Here is a 17,888-nt window from a genome sequence, read left to right on the forward strand (position 1 = left end):
GCGCTATCTCAGAGTTTATTGTCTTTGAAAATAGACCCTCACCAAGTGTTACAACACTTAAAAATACCATTAAACATTTTTAAACTTCGGGATGTGTAAACAGTTGTAAAAGGTGTCATGAAGGTAATGAACCACGTGTTAGACCTGTCGATGAGATGAGGAGCGTCAAAACAGGGATATTGATATTTGTGCTTTTGTGGAAGCTAGTGAACCTTGCAATAGTGTACAAATTGCTAGGGAAGTTAACGTGAATGCTGTAACTGTCCAGCGTGTTCTCAAAAGAAATAGGTATCACTGTTTTAAGATACAACCAACACAAGAACTGTTTCTGGAAGATAACTTTAGGCGGATTGAGTTTTGTGAATTTATGTTAGATAAACGGAATGAAAATGTACACTTTTTAAAAAATATTTTATTTTTTGGCGAATCTTTATTTTCATTACATAAAAAACACAATCCATCCGTTGCAAGGTATTATTCTCGGAAATATAAGTACCTCAGTGTTGCAGTGCGAACGCAGCTTCCGCAAAAGTTAAATGTTTGGACTGGGATGTTAGGCGACCATATTGTCGATCCATTTTTTATCGATGGAAACCTAAACGGACCCAAATATTTATAACTTTTACAGAATGAGATCATTTCGGCAGTTCGACGCTTTCCCGTTAATTTTCAGGAGGTTTATTTCCAACAGGATGGGTGTTCGGCTCACAACTCTAGAGCAACTATTGACTTCCTCGATCAAATGTTTCCTGATCGACTGATAAGTACACGTGGCACAATTAAATTGCCCGCTAGATCCTGTGACTTAGCGCCTAACGATTTCTTTTTTTGGGGTTTTCTCAAAGAAAACATTTATAGGCATCAGTTGAAAGGGCCACAAACCTAGTCGAATTAAGGGCAAAAATACTTCATTTCTCTGTAAGCATTACACCAGCCTTACTCCAAAATATGAGGAGAAATCTGTATGACAGATTTGGTTACTGTTTAGCACAAGGAGGTGGAATATTTGAGCCCTTAATTCATTATTCTGCTTTCTTAATTTTTATTTTTTGTTAGGTTCATTTTACGAAGTTTGTAGGTTCTTAATTAGGTAGTATTTTTTATGTTTAAGTTTGGAAGAATGTTATTGTTTTTTTTTTTATTTAAAAGTACAAACGATTCTTATTCTGATTTTTTTCTTTTTTCTTGTCTTATTGTTATCAGCTTTTTCCATATTTGTACAATTTTCAGTGACAATAAAGCATATTATTTATTTACTTACTTGTATTAATATAATATTTATTTGTATTGGTATTAAGCTAAAAAATAACCAAAAAATTAGTTTTAGAGCATTATAATAAACATACTCTAGAGATGGAATTGCAATAAATCTTAATACCTATGGTCAACAAAACAATGGCGTTATTTGTATAGAAGCATATGATTGAGTTAAAAAAAATAGTGATGACGACAATAATTTTGTTTAAAACAAATGTAATGATTTTATACTACTTTACTCTGCTATTTTTATTAGCTGATCTTTTTGAAATTTGCAGTCCATCATTCTAATTTTACAAATTTTAATATTACAGCCGAGCTGCACTGTTGACAGGAACACCATCTCATCAAAATGGCATGTATGGCCTGCATCAAGGAATACATAACTTTAATTCCTTGTCTAATGTAAACAGTATATCCAATATATTAAAGCAAAACGGAATACGGACAGGTAAGTTGAAGTTTACATATTTAACAGTTCGTCTTTTTTATAAACATCTTCCTTTACAACTTAGATGAAGCTCGTCCTTTCCAAATATGAATAGGCAGACGAAAACAAATTATATTGTAAGAATACTTGGTTATCGAGTTATTGTTATCGTAAACAGGCCCAACTAAAAGTCTGCTGCAAATACAAGTGGTGAATTTCGAAATATTGTTCTGAAGCTATTTTCTTGTGGCATTTTAAAGTAATTACTATTTAAATGGGAATAAGCCACAATTAAAAGTTAAAGTACGTTTATTGACGTTTCAATTTCCACTTCGGAAATCGTTCTCAAAATACCTTCTCAAAATACCCTTATATATTATTACAAATGTATTTTGAGAACGATTTCCGAAGTGGAAATTGAAACGTCAATAAACGTACTTTAACCTTTAATTGTGGCTTATTCCCATTTAAATAGTGAATTTCGAAGTAGTAGATAGATTTGTATACTTGGGCTCCCTGAGATCCCGAATAACAATAACGATAACTTCTCAGAAATCAAACGTAGATTAGCAATGGCCTGAACCGCAACAGCTAAATTAATTAAAATATGGAAAGACCGAACAATAACAAGGAATCCTAATCTCAGGGATGGTCAATGCCCTTATTTTTCCCATTGCTATATACACAGCTGAAACATGGACTCACAAAAAAATCGATAAAAGTAAGATCGAAGCCTTCGACATGTAGGTCTACAGAAAATTCTACGCGTGTCCTAGACAGAACAGAGAACCAACCTGTAAATTCTGGAAGAGCTTCATATAACAGACAGGTTATTAAAAAAATAAACCGAGCATACCTAAATTATTTCGTTCACATGGCCAGAAGAATGGGGACTACGGAACTATTGGTAGTAAAAGGAAATGTAGAAGGCCTAAGACCAAGAGGAAAATCTCCAACACGATGGGCAGAAGAAATCAATACTCTGGTGTGAAAATTCCTACATGAAGCAGTTCATACGGCACAGGAGACAGCAAGCTAACAATATTTAGAGTGTCACCATGCCCTGACAAGGGCTCAAAGAATGAGGAAGAGGATACATGAAACACTTTATGGACTGTTCGATCTGTACAATTTAAAGTTATGCAGACAGAACAGTTGTTTTGGTTCGACACAGAGTTTCCTTCTATTTTATACTCTATCTCACATTATCCACATTCGTTGGACATGTATGTTGTCCATGGGATTTTTTGCATGCCTAGATAACACTACAAATAGAAAGCTTTTAATATATTTAGATTCTTCAATTTTAATGTCCAATATATATATATATATACATATATATATATATATATATATATATATATATATATATATATATATATATATATATATATATTTAGTGGAATTTCGTGGGCTTAGGTTCATAAAAAAATTTTTGATTTGATACTAAGACATTTTCATATATTTTTTCGACGTTTCGGCAGGAAATACATGCCTTTTTCAAGAAGTAATATTGACTGAAAAGAACATTTTATGACAGACATAATACGGTTTAAAAGTTAAACTTTTGACTTACGAAGCATGTAAAAATTCGGTACTAACAAGTAGACGTCACAATTAATATAATATTGAAAACATAGGACATACCCACTAAGTCACTACATGTAAAATGTATTTTAAATCTAATGTGTTGTTTATTGATGTTAGTTTATCGTTTAAACAATCAGTTATTTTAACATCATAGGCGTTCTGAGATTGTCTTTTTATGTGTTTTTAAATTAAGTTAAAATATATTTTGTTCAAATTTTTGACTTTTTTTTTATCATTTATTGCATTATTATTTTTTTTTTTATTTGTATAGACTCTAGAAGCTCTCTCGTCTTCTTGTTGGGTTCACTTCCCAGGATCTTGGTTTTCTCAAAATCAAATTTATGTTTTTTTTCGTTTTCATGTTTTGTGAGGGCGGTTGAGTTTTTTTTTTGTCATATTTATGGGAACGTATTCTTGAGTTAAGTAGCTGACTGGTTTGTCCAATATAAACTCCATCACAATTCGAGCAGGGAATTTCATATACAACATGCGATCTTTTTATAAGAGGGGTTTTTGTTTTTAATCTTGTAAAATTCTTTTTCAAAAGATTGTGTCCTTTATGAGCAACCGTAATATTATGTTTGGACAGAAGATTTGCAATTTGTTCTGATAAACCTTTTATATAGGGAAGAGACATATAGTTTTTCTTTACCGTGTTGGTTTCATTGTTATTATTGTTATTGTAAAATTTATGCAGTCGCGATTTGAAAGTGTTGTCGATAAGGTGGTGTGGGTATGAATTAAGTGTTAGTGCTGTTTTTGCTTTTTGAATGGCCTGAGGTCTATTGATAGAATCGGATAATCTAATAGCTCTATCGGCGAGTCCGATAGCTACTGATTTCTTTTGAGACAGGGGATGATGAGAGTTGAAATTCAGATATCTCGACGACCATGACCGAAGTTTTTTTGGTGTACCATGAAATAGTTATAGTACTGTTTTCTCTATGTAAGGTCAGGTCCAGAAAATTAATTTGATAATTTTTTTCAATTTCTAATGTGAATTTTAGTTTTTGGTGAAAGTTATTGAATTCATTTAGTAAAATATCCATTTTATTCTCTGGTGCTGCGCTCAAGCAGTCATCTATATAGCGATAGGAAAAAGGTATATCAAAATCTATTTTATTTAAAACAATTTTCTCTAGATGACTAATTGAGCGATGGCACTGGATATGCTAGCACCCATAGCACATCCATCTGTTTGTTGGAAGATTTTGTTTTTATATAGGAAATAGGTTGACTTTAAAGTTGTTTCGACTGCTAGCAGAAATTCTTCTAGAGGGATGTCTGTGAACGCTTTGATTTCATTCCACTTTTTTTTAATAATGTGTTTCGCTAAAGCTATTGGAATACTGGTGTATAAAGATACCACATCGAGAGAAACTAATTTATAATTTGGAGGTAAATGTATATTTTTGAGTTTTAATTTCAGGTGATCAGCGTCTTTTAAATAGTGTGGATTTTTATTTATTACGTTGGAAATAATGTTCTTCAAATATTTTGAAAGGTTTTCAAAAGGAGACTGAATGCATGAAACAATAGGTCGCAGCGGCACACCCTCTTTATATATATATATATATATATATATATATATATATATATATATATATATATATATATATATATATATATATATATATATATATATATATATATATATATATATATATGTATATATATATTATATTATATTAATACTTTCATAATTAAGAAAAAAATTTTTTTATTTCAGGTATTATCGGTAAGAAACATGTAGGCCCACAAGAAGTGTATCCATTTGATTTTGCTGAAACGGAAGAAAACAATTCTATATTACAAGTAGGAAGAAATATTACTCATATTAAATTGTTGGCAAGACAATTCTTAAATACTTCAGAGTAAGTACTAACACCATATAGGTACAGATTATTTAATTAATTATTTTTCCTCTATAGCGAGTCTGATACTTGTGGTTGGTTTCAAAGAACATAAAGAATAGCAATTTTCCGTTTAATGCACCTTCGTCGATCTGCGTATTTCTTGTTAAATACTAGTTTTCACACCACTTAGTTGGTGAGATATTGGCTTTCTAAATATCATGCTATACATACATCAGTGGTGATAGTACTGCCACTAATTATCTCACCCTGGGTTACTTATACAGTTAATTAAATTTTTATTTAAATTTCTGGTATTATACTCTCTTTAATCATTTCCTCATTAATGAGTGTCGTGATTTCGTACAAATAAAACAACTATCTCTTTTCATCGGCTTCTATCCTGGGTTGCTCTCATGGACAGAGAATGTCTTGACACTGGCTTTCTGCACTTGACCTGTCAATCGAATGGGTAAGCGACCTTCAATGTTTCCCGAAATTGTAGGTCTCTTAAGATTATGATTATTGGCTTTTGCAATATGCTGAAAAACTTGAAGACGCCTGTGAAAAAATTTAGTAGAGTTTGGCTAGATAATTCAACTCGTTAACCACTTGGACTTAAGTTTGAATAACCTACTATCATATTTTTTTATCTTATCTCTTACTTTAAGTTTCTACTAGCTATATCAGGCTTGTCATGTCTTCTTCCGATACAGTTGTTAGAGTTTTATCGCCTGCATTTCTAAGGTTTGACATTTTTTTGCCTACCATAGACATACCGCCATTCCATTTGTCTAGTGCTTTTCTCTTTCCATATTCCCCATAGAATAAATATTGTATTTATATAAGATTAAACCACAATTGATTGCAATAAAAATTACATTTTACATTTGTTTTGAAATTTCCGCTGTCCAATCAGGAAATCGTTTAAAAAAACTAAAGATTATTATAAAGTAAGGAGTTATTTAAACTCATAGCACACTACCCACCTTTAAACTGCAGTTGTTTATCAATTGGCGCTTTGTTTCAGTCAATTTGACAGGTGACTTATTCGGTCTCGATCTTGTAGGCAAATAGCCATGTTTGAAGTTGGAATTCTGAGGGTGATGTTGTACTCTTGGATTGATATCAAATTCTTTTAATCCATTGTTGATATATTGCTCTTGATGATTTCTTCTCTTGGATTTGGGAACCAGAGCTTGCTACATTCTGTTAATAGGTTTGTCTCACATTTTTCTTCATTAAGTAAGATGAGGGCTGCTTCTTTCATTCTTCTCTTTTTGCTGTCTGTTTTTTTTATGACTATTGATATATCTTTCCATTGTACGTTGTGCTAATTGAAATATCTGTTTTTGATGTGTAATTCATGCTCGTTTATCCTAACCCTTAGTGTTCTTGAGGTTTCTCCCACATAAAAATTATTGCAAGGTATTTTATTGGTAATACACTTACTTGATCTCTACTGTATGTTGTTTAGTTTGGTTTTGGACCGAATAGATCTCAGTGTATTGGTTGTTTTGAATGTTGTTGTGAAGTTGTATTTTTTTCTATTCTTTTTATTTTTTCTGATAAGCCCTTTACATATGGTAGATATTGTTGTCATCTTATCATATAATAATAATATTTCTGTTTGTAAAACAAATCCAGAAAGACCATTTATTTGTTATAATTAATGTTCTTTAAACATTTTGAACGTAATAATATTGTATAATACATACAGCATCATATTATTAGATTAGATCAAATAGTATTAGACCCAATACTAGGGTCTCAGCTAAGTGTTGTTTGGAAAATACCATTCTTTCGATTTTGAAAATGTACAGATTTTGGAAAAAGAGCCAAATTTTAATTTTTAATTTAAAATATGTATACTGAAGATGATTCGTATTAAAAAACGACAAACCTGACATGAAATACATCTTCAATATAATAATTATAATTTAATAAATCAATTATTAGTACATTTGCTACGATATTGCCACTTTGGGCATCTTTAAATACACAGAATCCAAAGTTGTCAAATATTTGATTATTTCAGTCCATTCTTTCTATATATCGGATTTCATGATCCACATCGATGCGGACACACTAATCCTGAATATGGTGAGTTCTGTCAGAAATTTGGTAATGGAGAACAAGGGATGGGTGTGATTCCCGATTGGCAACCTATTATCTACCAGCCAGAACAACTGCAATTGCCGTATTTTATTCCAAACACTCTTGAAGCTCGAATAGACGTAGCTCACCAGTACACAACCATATCAAGACTTGATCAAGGTAATTTTAATCTTTCGTTTTTAAACGTTTTATTTATTGTCCTATTTATAATTCTGATTCGTAGCGTTTTTGCTCAAGATCTAAAATTTATGGAGGAAGCATCGTAATTGTTCAGAATGTAGACAGGTATTATTTAAGTATGAATTCCGATTTTATTTGTGTAATGACAAGTATATGCCTGTATACATGGTGTTCCACTTGATTGGCATATTAGGTAATTGAGGCATTGACAATGAAAATTAGGTGCCAAAGACAAAATTTTACAGGAGAAGCATAAAACTATTCTGTAGAACAATAACACATTTCAATCTTCAAATTTACAGATAATAATCTACATGTCTAAAATATTTAGGGCTAACTAGAATTTCCAGTAAATCCGAAAGTTGCCATTAATTTTAATAATCGTTTAATAGAGCATCTTGTATATTATTCTATTTTTGTAGATTCTTCATAGAATTGTAAATACATTTTTATAAAATATCATACACAAAAAATTATATTTTTTGAGTTATTTACTTATTTTCAAAAATTTTGGCAGATGAAGATTTTGAATATTGGTACGTCGTCCATTTACAAACAAAATATCTTTAAAATATACACACACAAAGAGCAGGTAATTGTTGTTACTAGAACTCAACTTGGAATCCGGTTTGAAAATAAAAAAATGTTTACAAGTGGTATACATTTTTTTTGAAGCGAAGCTTCTATACTGTCGTTGTATTCCTTTTTTCCCTATAGTAAAATTCTGAGGCGAGCGAGATTTACGGAACCAGCGCCACGAGTCGCGTCAACCAAAAACGGTTCTTCGCATCGATTCACTATTCTCGATTAAATCGTTGTTAGTCATCATATGAAAGTGGTAAAGCGCCAGGTCCTGATGAAATTCCAGTAAAAATATTAAACATCTTTCTTCTTCTTGTACCATGTCCTTTCAGAACGTTGGTTACCATCATAAGTATCTTAATTTTATTCACTGCCACCCTAAATAGCACGCTTGTATCAATACCATACCAATCTCCCAGGTTCTTTAACTATGAAGTATTTCTTCGTCGTGATTGACGAAAAATATTCTTTATTAAAAATCCTGAATGACGAAAATATAGAGTATCTAACTAAATTATTTAATAAAATATACAACGATGCTCAAATTCCTGATGAATGGTTAAAATCTATCTTTTTACCCTTACCCAAGAAAAATAATCCTAAATCTTGCGATGAATACTAATTAATTAGCCTCATGAGTCACACTTTAAAAATACTACTCAACGTCATTCAACAGCGTATATACATATATAAAAAGTGTGAAGAACAATTAGACAACACACAGTTTGGATTTAGAGGTGGAATGGGAACAAGAGAGGCATTGTGCGTAATGACGGTACTATTACAAAATACAGGGAATATATAAAAACCTATTCATATGTTATATAAATTTTCAAAAAGCGTTTGACAGAGTTCAACAGGGTAAACTCATACATGCATTGAAACACTTACACCTAGATTCCAAGAATACATCCCAAATCCGAAAGGAGGAGGGTCTTACACGGTGTTGTACAGTCGATCGTCCCCTACGCGGCACCAGTCTGGAGCGAGGCGGTAGAGATAACGGTCTATAGGAGTCTCATGACACGAGTAGACAGAACAAGTCTGTTGCGAGTGGCATGCGCCTACAGGACTGTGTCTGCGGCAGCCTTATGGACCATCACTGGATGTGTTCCGTTGCATGTTTTGACGGTGGAAAGAAAAGAGCTTTATGAGAGAAGAAGTCCAAACCTTACTGTGGCCGAGAGAAGACAGGAAAGGGAAAGGTCAGTTGAAAGATGGCAAGAAGAATGGAACAACACGGAAGATGTGGCACAGTGGACGAAAATGCTGATCCCGAACATAAGAGATTGGTTGGACTGTGGCCACAGGCGACCGAATTATTTCCTGACGCAGGTGCTCACAGGACACGGGTGTTTTAGGGCCTACCTCTATAGGATCGGAAAGGCTGATACAGATGAATGCCTATACTGTGGATACTCGGACACTGTGACACATACGATGTTAGATTGCAGCAGATGGATAGTGGAAAGGAACAGAATGGAGAGAGAGACAGGTGTGAATTTTGTTACAGTGAGAGAAATTATTGAGAGAATGATTGAAAATAAATTAGTTTGGACTAACATACACAGCTATATCCGTGCAGTGATCAAGAAAAAAGAAGAGGAAGAAAGACTGCTGGATCAACGCTAAAAGTAAGAGTGAATGATGCTGAAAGGTGAAGCTAGAAAAGTGGGTCACACTGTATGAGTTAGAATGCGTAAATCAGACTGTGGGGAAGGAGGAAATGCCCATCTGGGAATGATGCCGAACTAGGAGCGATGAGTGTCTTCTACGCGCTACCTGGAACGAGACAGGGAGCCTCCTTGCTGATGAATAGAGTGTGGATGTGTATGAATGGAGAATGAATAAATAAAGGTAGTGATTCTGGTAGAGGGTCTGGTTTAGCAGGTAGGCGTTCGGCGTAGACTCGGCGACGAGAGGGCATGTTAAAGTACCTCTATCGCCGGGAGTACGAAGAACGAATCCTGCACTAAAGTTAGTCAGGCGGCGTCCTGGACTGAGATGTATTTTGAAGATTCCAGACCCCCCCTCTATAAAGACGAAAAAAAAAAGATTCAAAGGATATTAATTTAATCAAAAATATATACTACAATCAAATAGCGGTCGTAAGGGTGGAAGATAGTGCAACAAAACCAAGCAGAAATTCAAAGAGGAGTCAGACAGGGATGTGTGCTGTTGTCACAATTATTTAATGTGTACTATAGAATAGAAATATGCTTTATTGTCACTGAAAATTGTACAATTTTATGGACAAAGCTTACAAAAAGTCAAAAGAAATAACAATAACAATTAAAATTTACTAAAATTACATAAATGATCAATATCAGAGAATCACAAAATAAAAGATAATAAAATATATTGTTACGTAAAAATATGAGTCATAGTTTTAACCTGTAAACATGTTTTTATTCTAATATGTTGTAGAGTTTACGAGAGGCCTCGATTTACCTGAGCGACCTTCCAGAACCGATGCGAGGGAAATCCAGTTTGCCTTTACCGTTTCGCCATCGAAGGTTTTAGATTTTTCGAGATAACGGCACTGGTATATAATAACGGAACTTTATTTGGAAGGGACAGTTAATTCTCAAGACCCGCGCTCGCGAATTTGTTACGTACGGATATAATAAATTATTGTCAGATAAGTTAATATAAATAAAGAAATAAATTAAATCCGTAAGTGTTATAAATATTGAACCTTTTAATAAATTCACAACAAATGGTGCCAGAAGTGAGATCGAACATAAATTAGACTTATAATAATAATACAAGTGAATATTTGTAAATTGTGAAAATGACGACGATTTATGAGCTGACAGTGACTAATTTAAGAAGACATCTTGAAGACAGAGAATTAGCTTCTACCGGAAAAAAGGCTGAGTTAGTCCAACGACTAAAGAACGCTTTGCTAGAAGAAGGACTAGATCCAGAGACTTATATATTTGAAGATGCTGTCCTCTCGTCGATTTCGAAAGTTTCTGGTGATGTAGCCAAAGTTTCTGGTGATGTAGCCAAAGTTTCTGGTGATGTGGCCAAAGTTTCTGGTGATGTAGCCAAAGTTTCTGGTGACATCGCATCATTAGAGAACAAAGTTTCTGGCGATATTTCGAAAGTTTCCGGCGACATCGCTTCTTTAGAAAGCAAAGTTTCTAACGAGATTTCTTCCCTGGAAAGCAAAGTTTCTGCTAACATCTCTTCAGAAATCTCTAAAGTCACTTCTGAGATGTCTGCCCTGGACGATAGAATATCTTCGTTAAAAAACCAAGTTGCTGCCGATAAGTTGGCCTTCGAAGAAAAGATTAAAGAGATGGAAAGGAAGATGGAAGAAACAGGGACAGCAGAGAGAGGTAACAATCCGACTACAGTGGAGATAAAAGAAGACGAGACGAAATTTAAGTTGGAGACACGGCCGAAATTTGAAGGAAGTGGAGGTTCTATTCATGTTAAAGTCCCAACTTTCGACGGAAAATCATCATGGAACAACTACATGAAACAGTTCGAGTCAGCCGCAAGAGCAAATGGATGGTCTGAAAAAGAAAAGGCTGTAAACCTGACTATCGCCCTTCGAGGAGATGCCTTAGATGTGCTTCAGACCATAGCCGTAGAGGAGACCGATGATTTCGAACAACTGAAGAAGAGGTTAAATATGCGATATGGCCACGAACATTTGGAGCATGTATATCAGTCACAGCTTAAAAATCGTAGACAGAAGAAAGATGAGGCTCTTCAAGAATATGAGGTAGATATTGCCAGATTAGTACGATATGCTTATCCAACAGCTCCCGAAGACATGATGGAAAAATTGGCCGTTCAAACGTTTATTGATGGTCTTCGTGATCATGAAATGCAGAGAACACTACGATTAGCTCGTCACAAGACGCTGGTTGATGTCTTATCCGCCGCCCTCGAATACGAGTCAGCTACGCAGGCCTCTGGAGGATACAGTAAAGTTAGGACTGTAAAAGAGGAAGGAGATGAAGATAAACTTGACCAGCTCGTTAATATGATGAAAATTATTACATGCAAGAAAACGAAGACCATAAAATCAAGAAACTCACCATCAGGAAAACCAGAACGAGTTGGCTTTAGGGGAGCAGCTTCGACCCGGAACTTTTCCAAAGACCCTCTTATACTAATAGCTTCTTTGAAATGTCGTAAAGATAGTGTATATGTAGATGGAGAAATAAATGGTAAAAGACATACGTTGTTGGTGGATACCGGAGCGACCAGAACCATTATACGTCCAACAGTTATAAACAGCCGTAAGAAACTGTTACCAACGAGGTTGCGACTTCGGACCGCTACAGGTGAAAATGCCAACATTCATGGAGAAATCCAGGTACAATTGGGAATTGGAGCAGAAAAGTTCGTCCATACTGTTATAGTTGCTGACATCGAAGAGGATGTTATATTAGGAATGGACGTAATGAATATGCATGGATTCCAATTGGATTAGTAGGCAGTAGGAAGGTAATCAAAGTTGGCAACGAGGAGGTATTTCTTCATCCACATAATGACAACACTGTGCAAGCAGCCATTACAGAAGATACAGTCGTGCCTGCGAGAAGCGAAACGATCATAGTAGCGCGACTACAGGGAATTGTAGACGAAGGGAGACCTGTTATGATGGAGCCTTGGAACCACGACGATGAGGTTGGCCGTGGAATCATAATTGGAAAGGAATTGGTGACTTCGGCTAAAGAAATTCCTGTGAGACTTATCAATGTCAACGACTACCCAGTGACCATAAAGAAAGAGACAAAAGTAGGAACTTGTGTACCTGTGACATCCATAATCCGTCAGGCGACAACATCTGATAATTCCAACGACAAATTCGACCAAATGGTTGCAGTTGCAGGACAGTCTCTAAATCAGATGGAGAAAAGGAAATTAAGGGAATTTCTTCGGCAGTATCGTGATATTTTCGTACCGAAAGGAGGAAAGACGGGAAGAACTACGGTTGTTAAGCATAAAATTGATACTGGTAATGCTAAGCCAATTCGTCAAACAGCTCGACGATTACCACAGGCGAAAAGAGAGGAAGCTGAAACGATTGTTCAGGAAATGAAGAAAGACGGGGTGATAGAACCTTCTACGAGCCCATGGGTCTCTCCGGTGGTCCTGGTTAAGAAGAAAGACGGAACGACGAGGTTCTGTGTGGATTACCGTTTGCTGAACAACGTTACCAAGAAAGATAGTTATCCTCTGCCTCGGATCGATGACACATTGGACACATTGGCTGGAAGTAAATTGTTTTCTACTTTGGATTTGAAGTCTGGATACTGGCAGGTAGAAATGGACCCAGTAGATAAAGAAAAGACAGCCTTCACCACAGGATCTGGATTGTGGCAATTCAACGTTATGCCATTTGGACTCTGTAATGCTCCTGCGACATTTGAGAGGCTTATGGAAAATGTGTTGAGAGGGTTATCTTGGAAAACATGCCTGGTTTATTTAGATGACATAATCGTCTTGGGGGAGACATTCGAAGATCATTTGAGGAATTTAGAAAACGTTTTTAATCGACTTAAAGCTGCCCAATTGATGCTAAACCCCAAGAAGTGCCAGCTATTTCAAGGTAAAGTCAATTATCTGGGTCATATAGTCAGTAAAGAAGGAGTGGCCGTGGATAAGGGAAAAATCGATTCCATTAAGGAATGGCCAAAAACCAACTGACAAACATCAAGTGAGAAGTTTTCTTGGACTATGTACTTACTACCGGAGGTTTATTAAGAAGTTTGCAGATATCGCTAAGCCATTAACGCGAACTTACAGAGGAAGCAAGAGAATACCGCTGGGATATAGACTGCCAAAATGCCTTTGAAACGTTGAAAAAGCATTTAATAACAGCACCAATTTTAGGGTATCCACTGCCAGAAGGAGAGTTCATCTTAGATACAGACGCAAGTAATGTGGGAATTGGAGGAGTGCTGTCTCAGATTCAAGGAGGACAGGAACGAGTTCTCGGATATTTTAGTAAAGTTCTTTCAAAACCTGAACGGAATTATTGCGTCACGAGAAGAGAACTTCTGGCAGTAGTGAAATCAGTAGAGCACTTCTATCAATACCTCTATGGCAGAAAGTTTCTAATCCGAACCGACCATGCCGCCCTTAAGTGGTTGATGCAGTTTAAGAATCCAGAGGGTCAGATAGCCAGGTGGATCGAACGACTTCAAGAATACGATTTCAAGATTGAGCACCGGGCCGGAGTTAGCCACAGAAACGCTGATTCTCTTTCCAGAAGGCCATGCCCAGCAGAGTGTTCCCACTGCAACAAAACGGAATCCAAGGAAGCAGCAGTGCTAAGAACGACGATTGTCAACGACGACTGGACGCCTACTAAGATAAGGGTAAGAACAAGAGAGAGATCCAGTTATACAGAAAATCCGAAAATGGAAAGAGGAAAACCGTCGACCACCTTGGCAGGAAATATCAAACCTATGCTCAGTAGTTAAGACGTATTGGGCCCAGTGGGACTCATTTATCATCGAAGATGGCTTGCTCAAACGAGTCCTGGAAAATGATGACGGTTCGGAAAAGAGAAGACAGTTGGTGATCCCAAAGAGCAGAATAGCGGAAGTACTTCGTCAGTTACACGACAGTCCCATCGGGAGGGGCATTTTGGTGTAAGGAAAACCCTTCAGCGAATTCGGGAACGGTTTTATTGGATGAACAGTTCCGACGATGTAAAAGACTGGTGTAAGAAATGTACTATTTGTGCCACGAGTAACGGGCCTTACCGAAAAAGGAGAGCTCCTATGAGACAATATAATGTTGGAAGCCCGTTTGAAAGAATAGCTTTGGACATCGCTGGGCCATTTCCAGAAAGTGAAAACGGAGGCAAGTACATGCTGGTAGTAATGGATTACTTCACTAAGTGGGTCGAGATTTACGCACTTCCAGACCAGAAGGCCGCCACCGTTGCAGATAAGTTGATCCAAGAATATATCAGCCGATTTGGAGTGCGTGCCTTTGGAGATCCATAGTGACCAAGGCAGGAACTTCGAAAGCGATCTATTCCAAGGAATATGTGATAGACTAGGCATGAAGAAAACAAGAACTACCGCGTATCATCCGCAATCGGATGGTATGGTAGAACGATATGAATAGGACAGTCGGCAAGTATTTGACAAAGATGGTGTCCGATCATCAGCGAGACTGGGACCAATACCTTCCGTTCTTCACAATGGCCTACAGATCTGCTGTTAACGAATCAACAGGCCAGACACCAGCCAAAGTCCTATTCGGACGCGAAATGCGACTACCTTGTGATCTCGAGTTTGGATGTAAACCTGGAGAAGATGTAGCAGGTGAAGATTATGTGATCGAATTACGAAGAAGAATGGACGATGTACATGAGTTGGTCCGTTCCCACCTTCAGATCGCTAGCGACAGAATGAAGAAACGGTACGATACACAAGCCGAAAAGGGTTGCTTTAAGAAGAACGACAAAGTATGGCTGTATAATCCCAAGAAGCGAAAAGGTTGTTCTCCCAAATTGCAGCAGTTTTGGGAAGGCCCATACCTAATTATGGAGAAGATCAACGATGTCATCTACCGAATAAGCAAGATTCCGAGGGGAAAGCCGATGATAGTACACCATAACCGGCTGGCGTCTTTTGAAGGTGACCACGACGTAGATGAAGAAGTGGAGGTAAACCAAGTCCAAGACGTGTCTGACCTCACGTTTGAGGTAATTCATGGGTGCCTATGGAGGTACCGTGTAAAGCAAGACATGGTGTTACCACTGAAGAAAAGCAAGATCTACTCGCGCTCTCCGATGACTACTCGCTGGCCCTTACCATCCCGGCCAGTATCAAAGACGCACCAGGGGTTGGCATCCGTCTTTCGAAGGAAGTTTGGTCGAGTTGCAGAACTTCAGTGCCAGGTGCCAGCTCCCGGTAAAACCTTGAAATTCCAAGATGCATCACGTTACCTTTTCTACCTGGTAACAAAAGACACTGCCTGTGACCAACCTACCTACCGAGATGTATGGGAAGCCTTACTTCAATTGAGGAGAGCACGTACTAGAGTCCGACGTGCAAAAGTTAGCCATGTCAAAGTTGGAGTGCCGCCAATTAGATTGGAGGGTTAAACGAAATATGGTGGAGGAGATCTTTAAAGACACCGAAGTCCAGGTGTTAGTCTGTTGCAATCCGCATAGTTACTGGTGCGGAGAGAAAACCGTCCCTTGTCATTTTTATACAACTGGAAGTTGTAAAAGAGGGTCCAGTTGCCGATACCAGCATACTGTTCCAGTTCTAGCCCCGACAAGGTTAAGGAGGAACCATCTTTTGAGAGGGGGGCAATGTTACGTAAAAATATGAGTCATAGTTTTAACCTGTAAACATGTTTTTATTCTAATATGTTGTAGAGTTTACGAGAGGCCTCGATTTACCTGAGCGACCTTCCAGAACCGATGCGAGGGAAATCCAGTTTGCCTTTACCGTTTCGCCATCGAAGGTTTTAGATTTTTCGAGATAAACGGCACTGGTATATAATAACGGAACTTTATTTGGAAGGGACAGTTAATTCTCAAGACCCGCGCTCGCGAATTTTGTTACGTACGGATATAATAAATTATTGTCAGATAAGTTAATATAAATAAAGAAATAAATTAAATCCGTAAGTGTTATAAATATTGAACCTTTTAATAAATTCACAACAATATACTCCATTGCAAAATTTGAGTAAATTTCAAATTGCATAATAAAACCTTACGAACTAGTTTACGAATAAGTTTAAGCTGCTGCATGTGATATACTTTATTTAGTTGCTTGTACCTAAACGTACTGTAAAATTTCTTAGTTATTCGTTAAGAAACTCTTCCACCGAATAATATGGTCTTTCAGATAGATAGGCTTTTCGTTTGAACACTTGATTAGGTAGACATTAAATTTAGCAATGTAGTAAACTTTTAATTAATATGTTTCAAATTTTAATTGTACATAGTTTGAATAAAAAAATTGATTGAGACGTTTTTAAGCTTTTGTTTATCTTTTTAAGATGTTTCTGACTACATGAAATCGAACGTATTATATACGATTGAACTGGTATTCAAGTAAAGATTTCGATAAAGGTACAATATACAGGGTGGTAAATCTGGCAACGCTACAAACATCAAATCTTCATATTGCAGAATTGGTGTATTCCTATTTTTGTATAATTTTACCATCCATTTAAGAGATTATAAGATAATTAAGAGAGATTGAATAATAAATCTGGATTACCCACTAATATTTGCTAGCCAAAATAAATCCTTTAATTCTTTACACAGCTCTATACATCATCCACACTTACTATATAATGCTATTAAAATGTATTTTACATATCTATTATACCATACATTATATTTTTGTAGTGAAAGTTTTGGATATTTTTAGGTGTTGGTCTTATTATTGATGAATTAAAAAAATCTGGTCATTATGACAATACCTTATAATATACTCGAGTGACAACGGAATACCATTTCCAAATGGAAGAACCAATTTGTACGATTCCGGCGTGGCGGAACCACTGCTAATTTCTTCTCCGTTACATAAAGAGAGAAGAAATCAAGTGACCAATTCATTAGCCAGTTTGCTAGATATCGTTCCTACATTATTAGATTGGTATGGAATTAAAGATGAGAATAATATTGAAGAAAACACAGTTGGGAAGAAATTCGATTACTTGACAGGAAAATCATTGTTGCCACTTTTGATTAAAGGTAATTTTAAAAAATTTCCGTTTCATTTTAAAACATTTTATTTTAAACATTAAATTTTATAAGATTTTTGTAAATAAGATATAAGATTTCAACGTATTTGAAACTCTTAAATGTGGAAGATGATAATCAATTACTTCTCTCTCTAGTCGCTTCACTCTGAGCGATAGCG

The 17,888-nt window shown here is 36.1% G+C and overlaps 1 protein-coding gene across 1 annotated transcript; it reads left to right on the plus strand.

Moving 5' to 3' along the window:
* Positions 1-1,571: 1,571 nt before the first annotated feature.
* Positions 1,572-17,719, plus strand: LOC140432111 (N-sulphoglucosamine sulphohydrolase-like; the record flags this gene model as incomplete). Its single annotated transcript, XM_072519949.1, is given in 5 exon segments — positions 1,572-1,708; positions 5,007-5,151; positions 7,169-7,407; positions 17,394-17,447; positions 17,450-17,719. Coding segments are annotated over 5 exon segments (845 nt in total), but the record flags the coding sequence as incomplete, so codon positions are not given.
* Positions 17,720-17,888: the final 169 nt, after the last annotated feature.

Source organism: Diabrotica undecimpunctata, unplaced genomic scaffold (genome assembly GCF_040954645.1).
Source record: "Diabrotica undecimpunctata isolate CICGRU unplaced genomic scaffold, icDiaUnde3 ctg00002859.1, whole genome shotgun sequence".
Taxonomy (NCBI): Eukaryota; Metazoa; Arthropoda; class Insecta; order Coleoptera; family Chrysomelidae; genus Diabrotica; species Diabrotica undecimpunctata.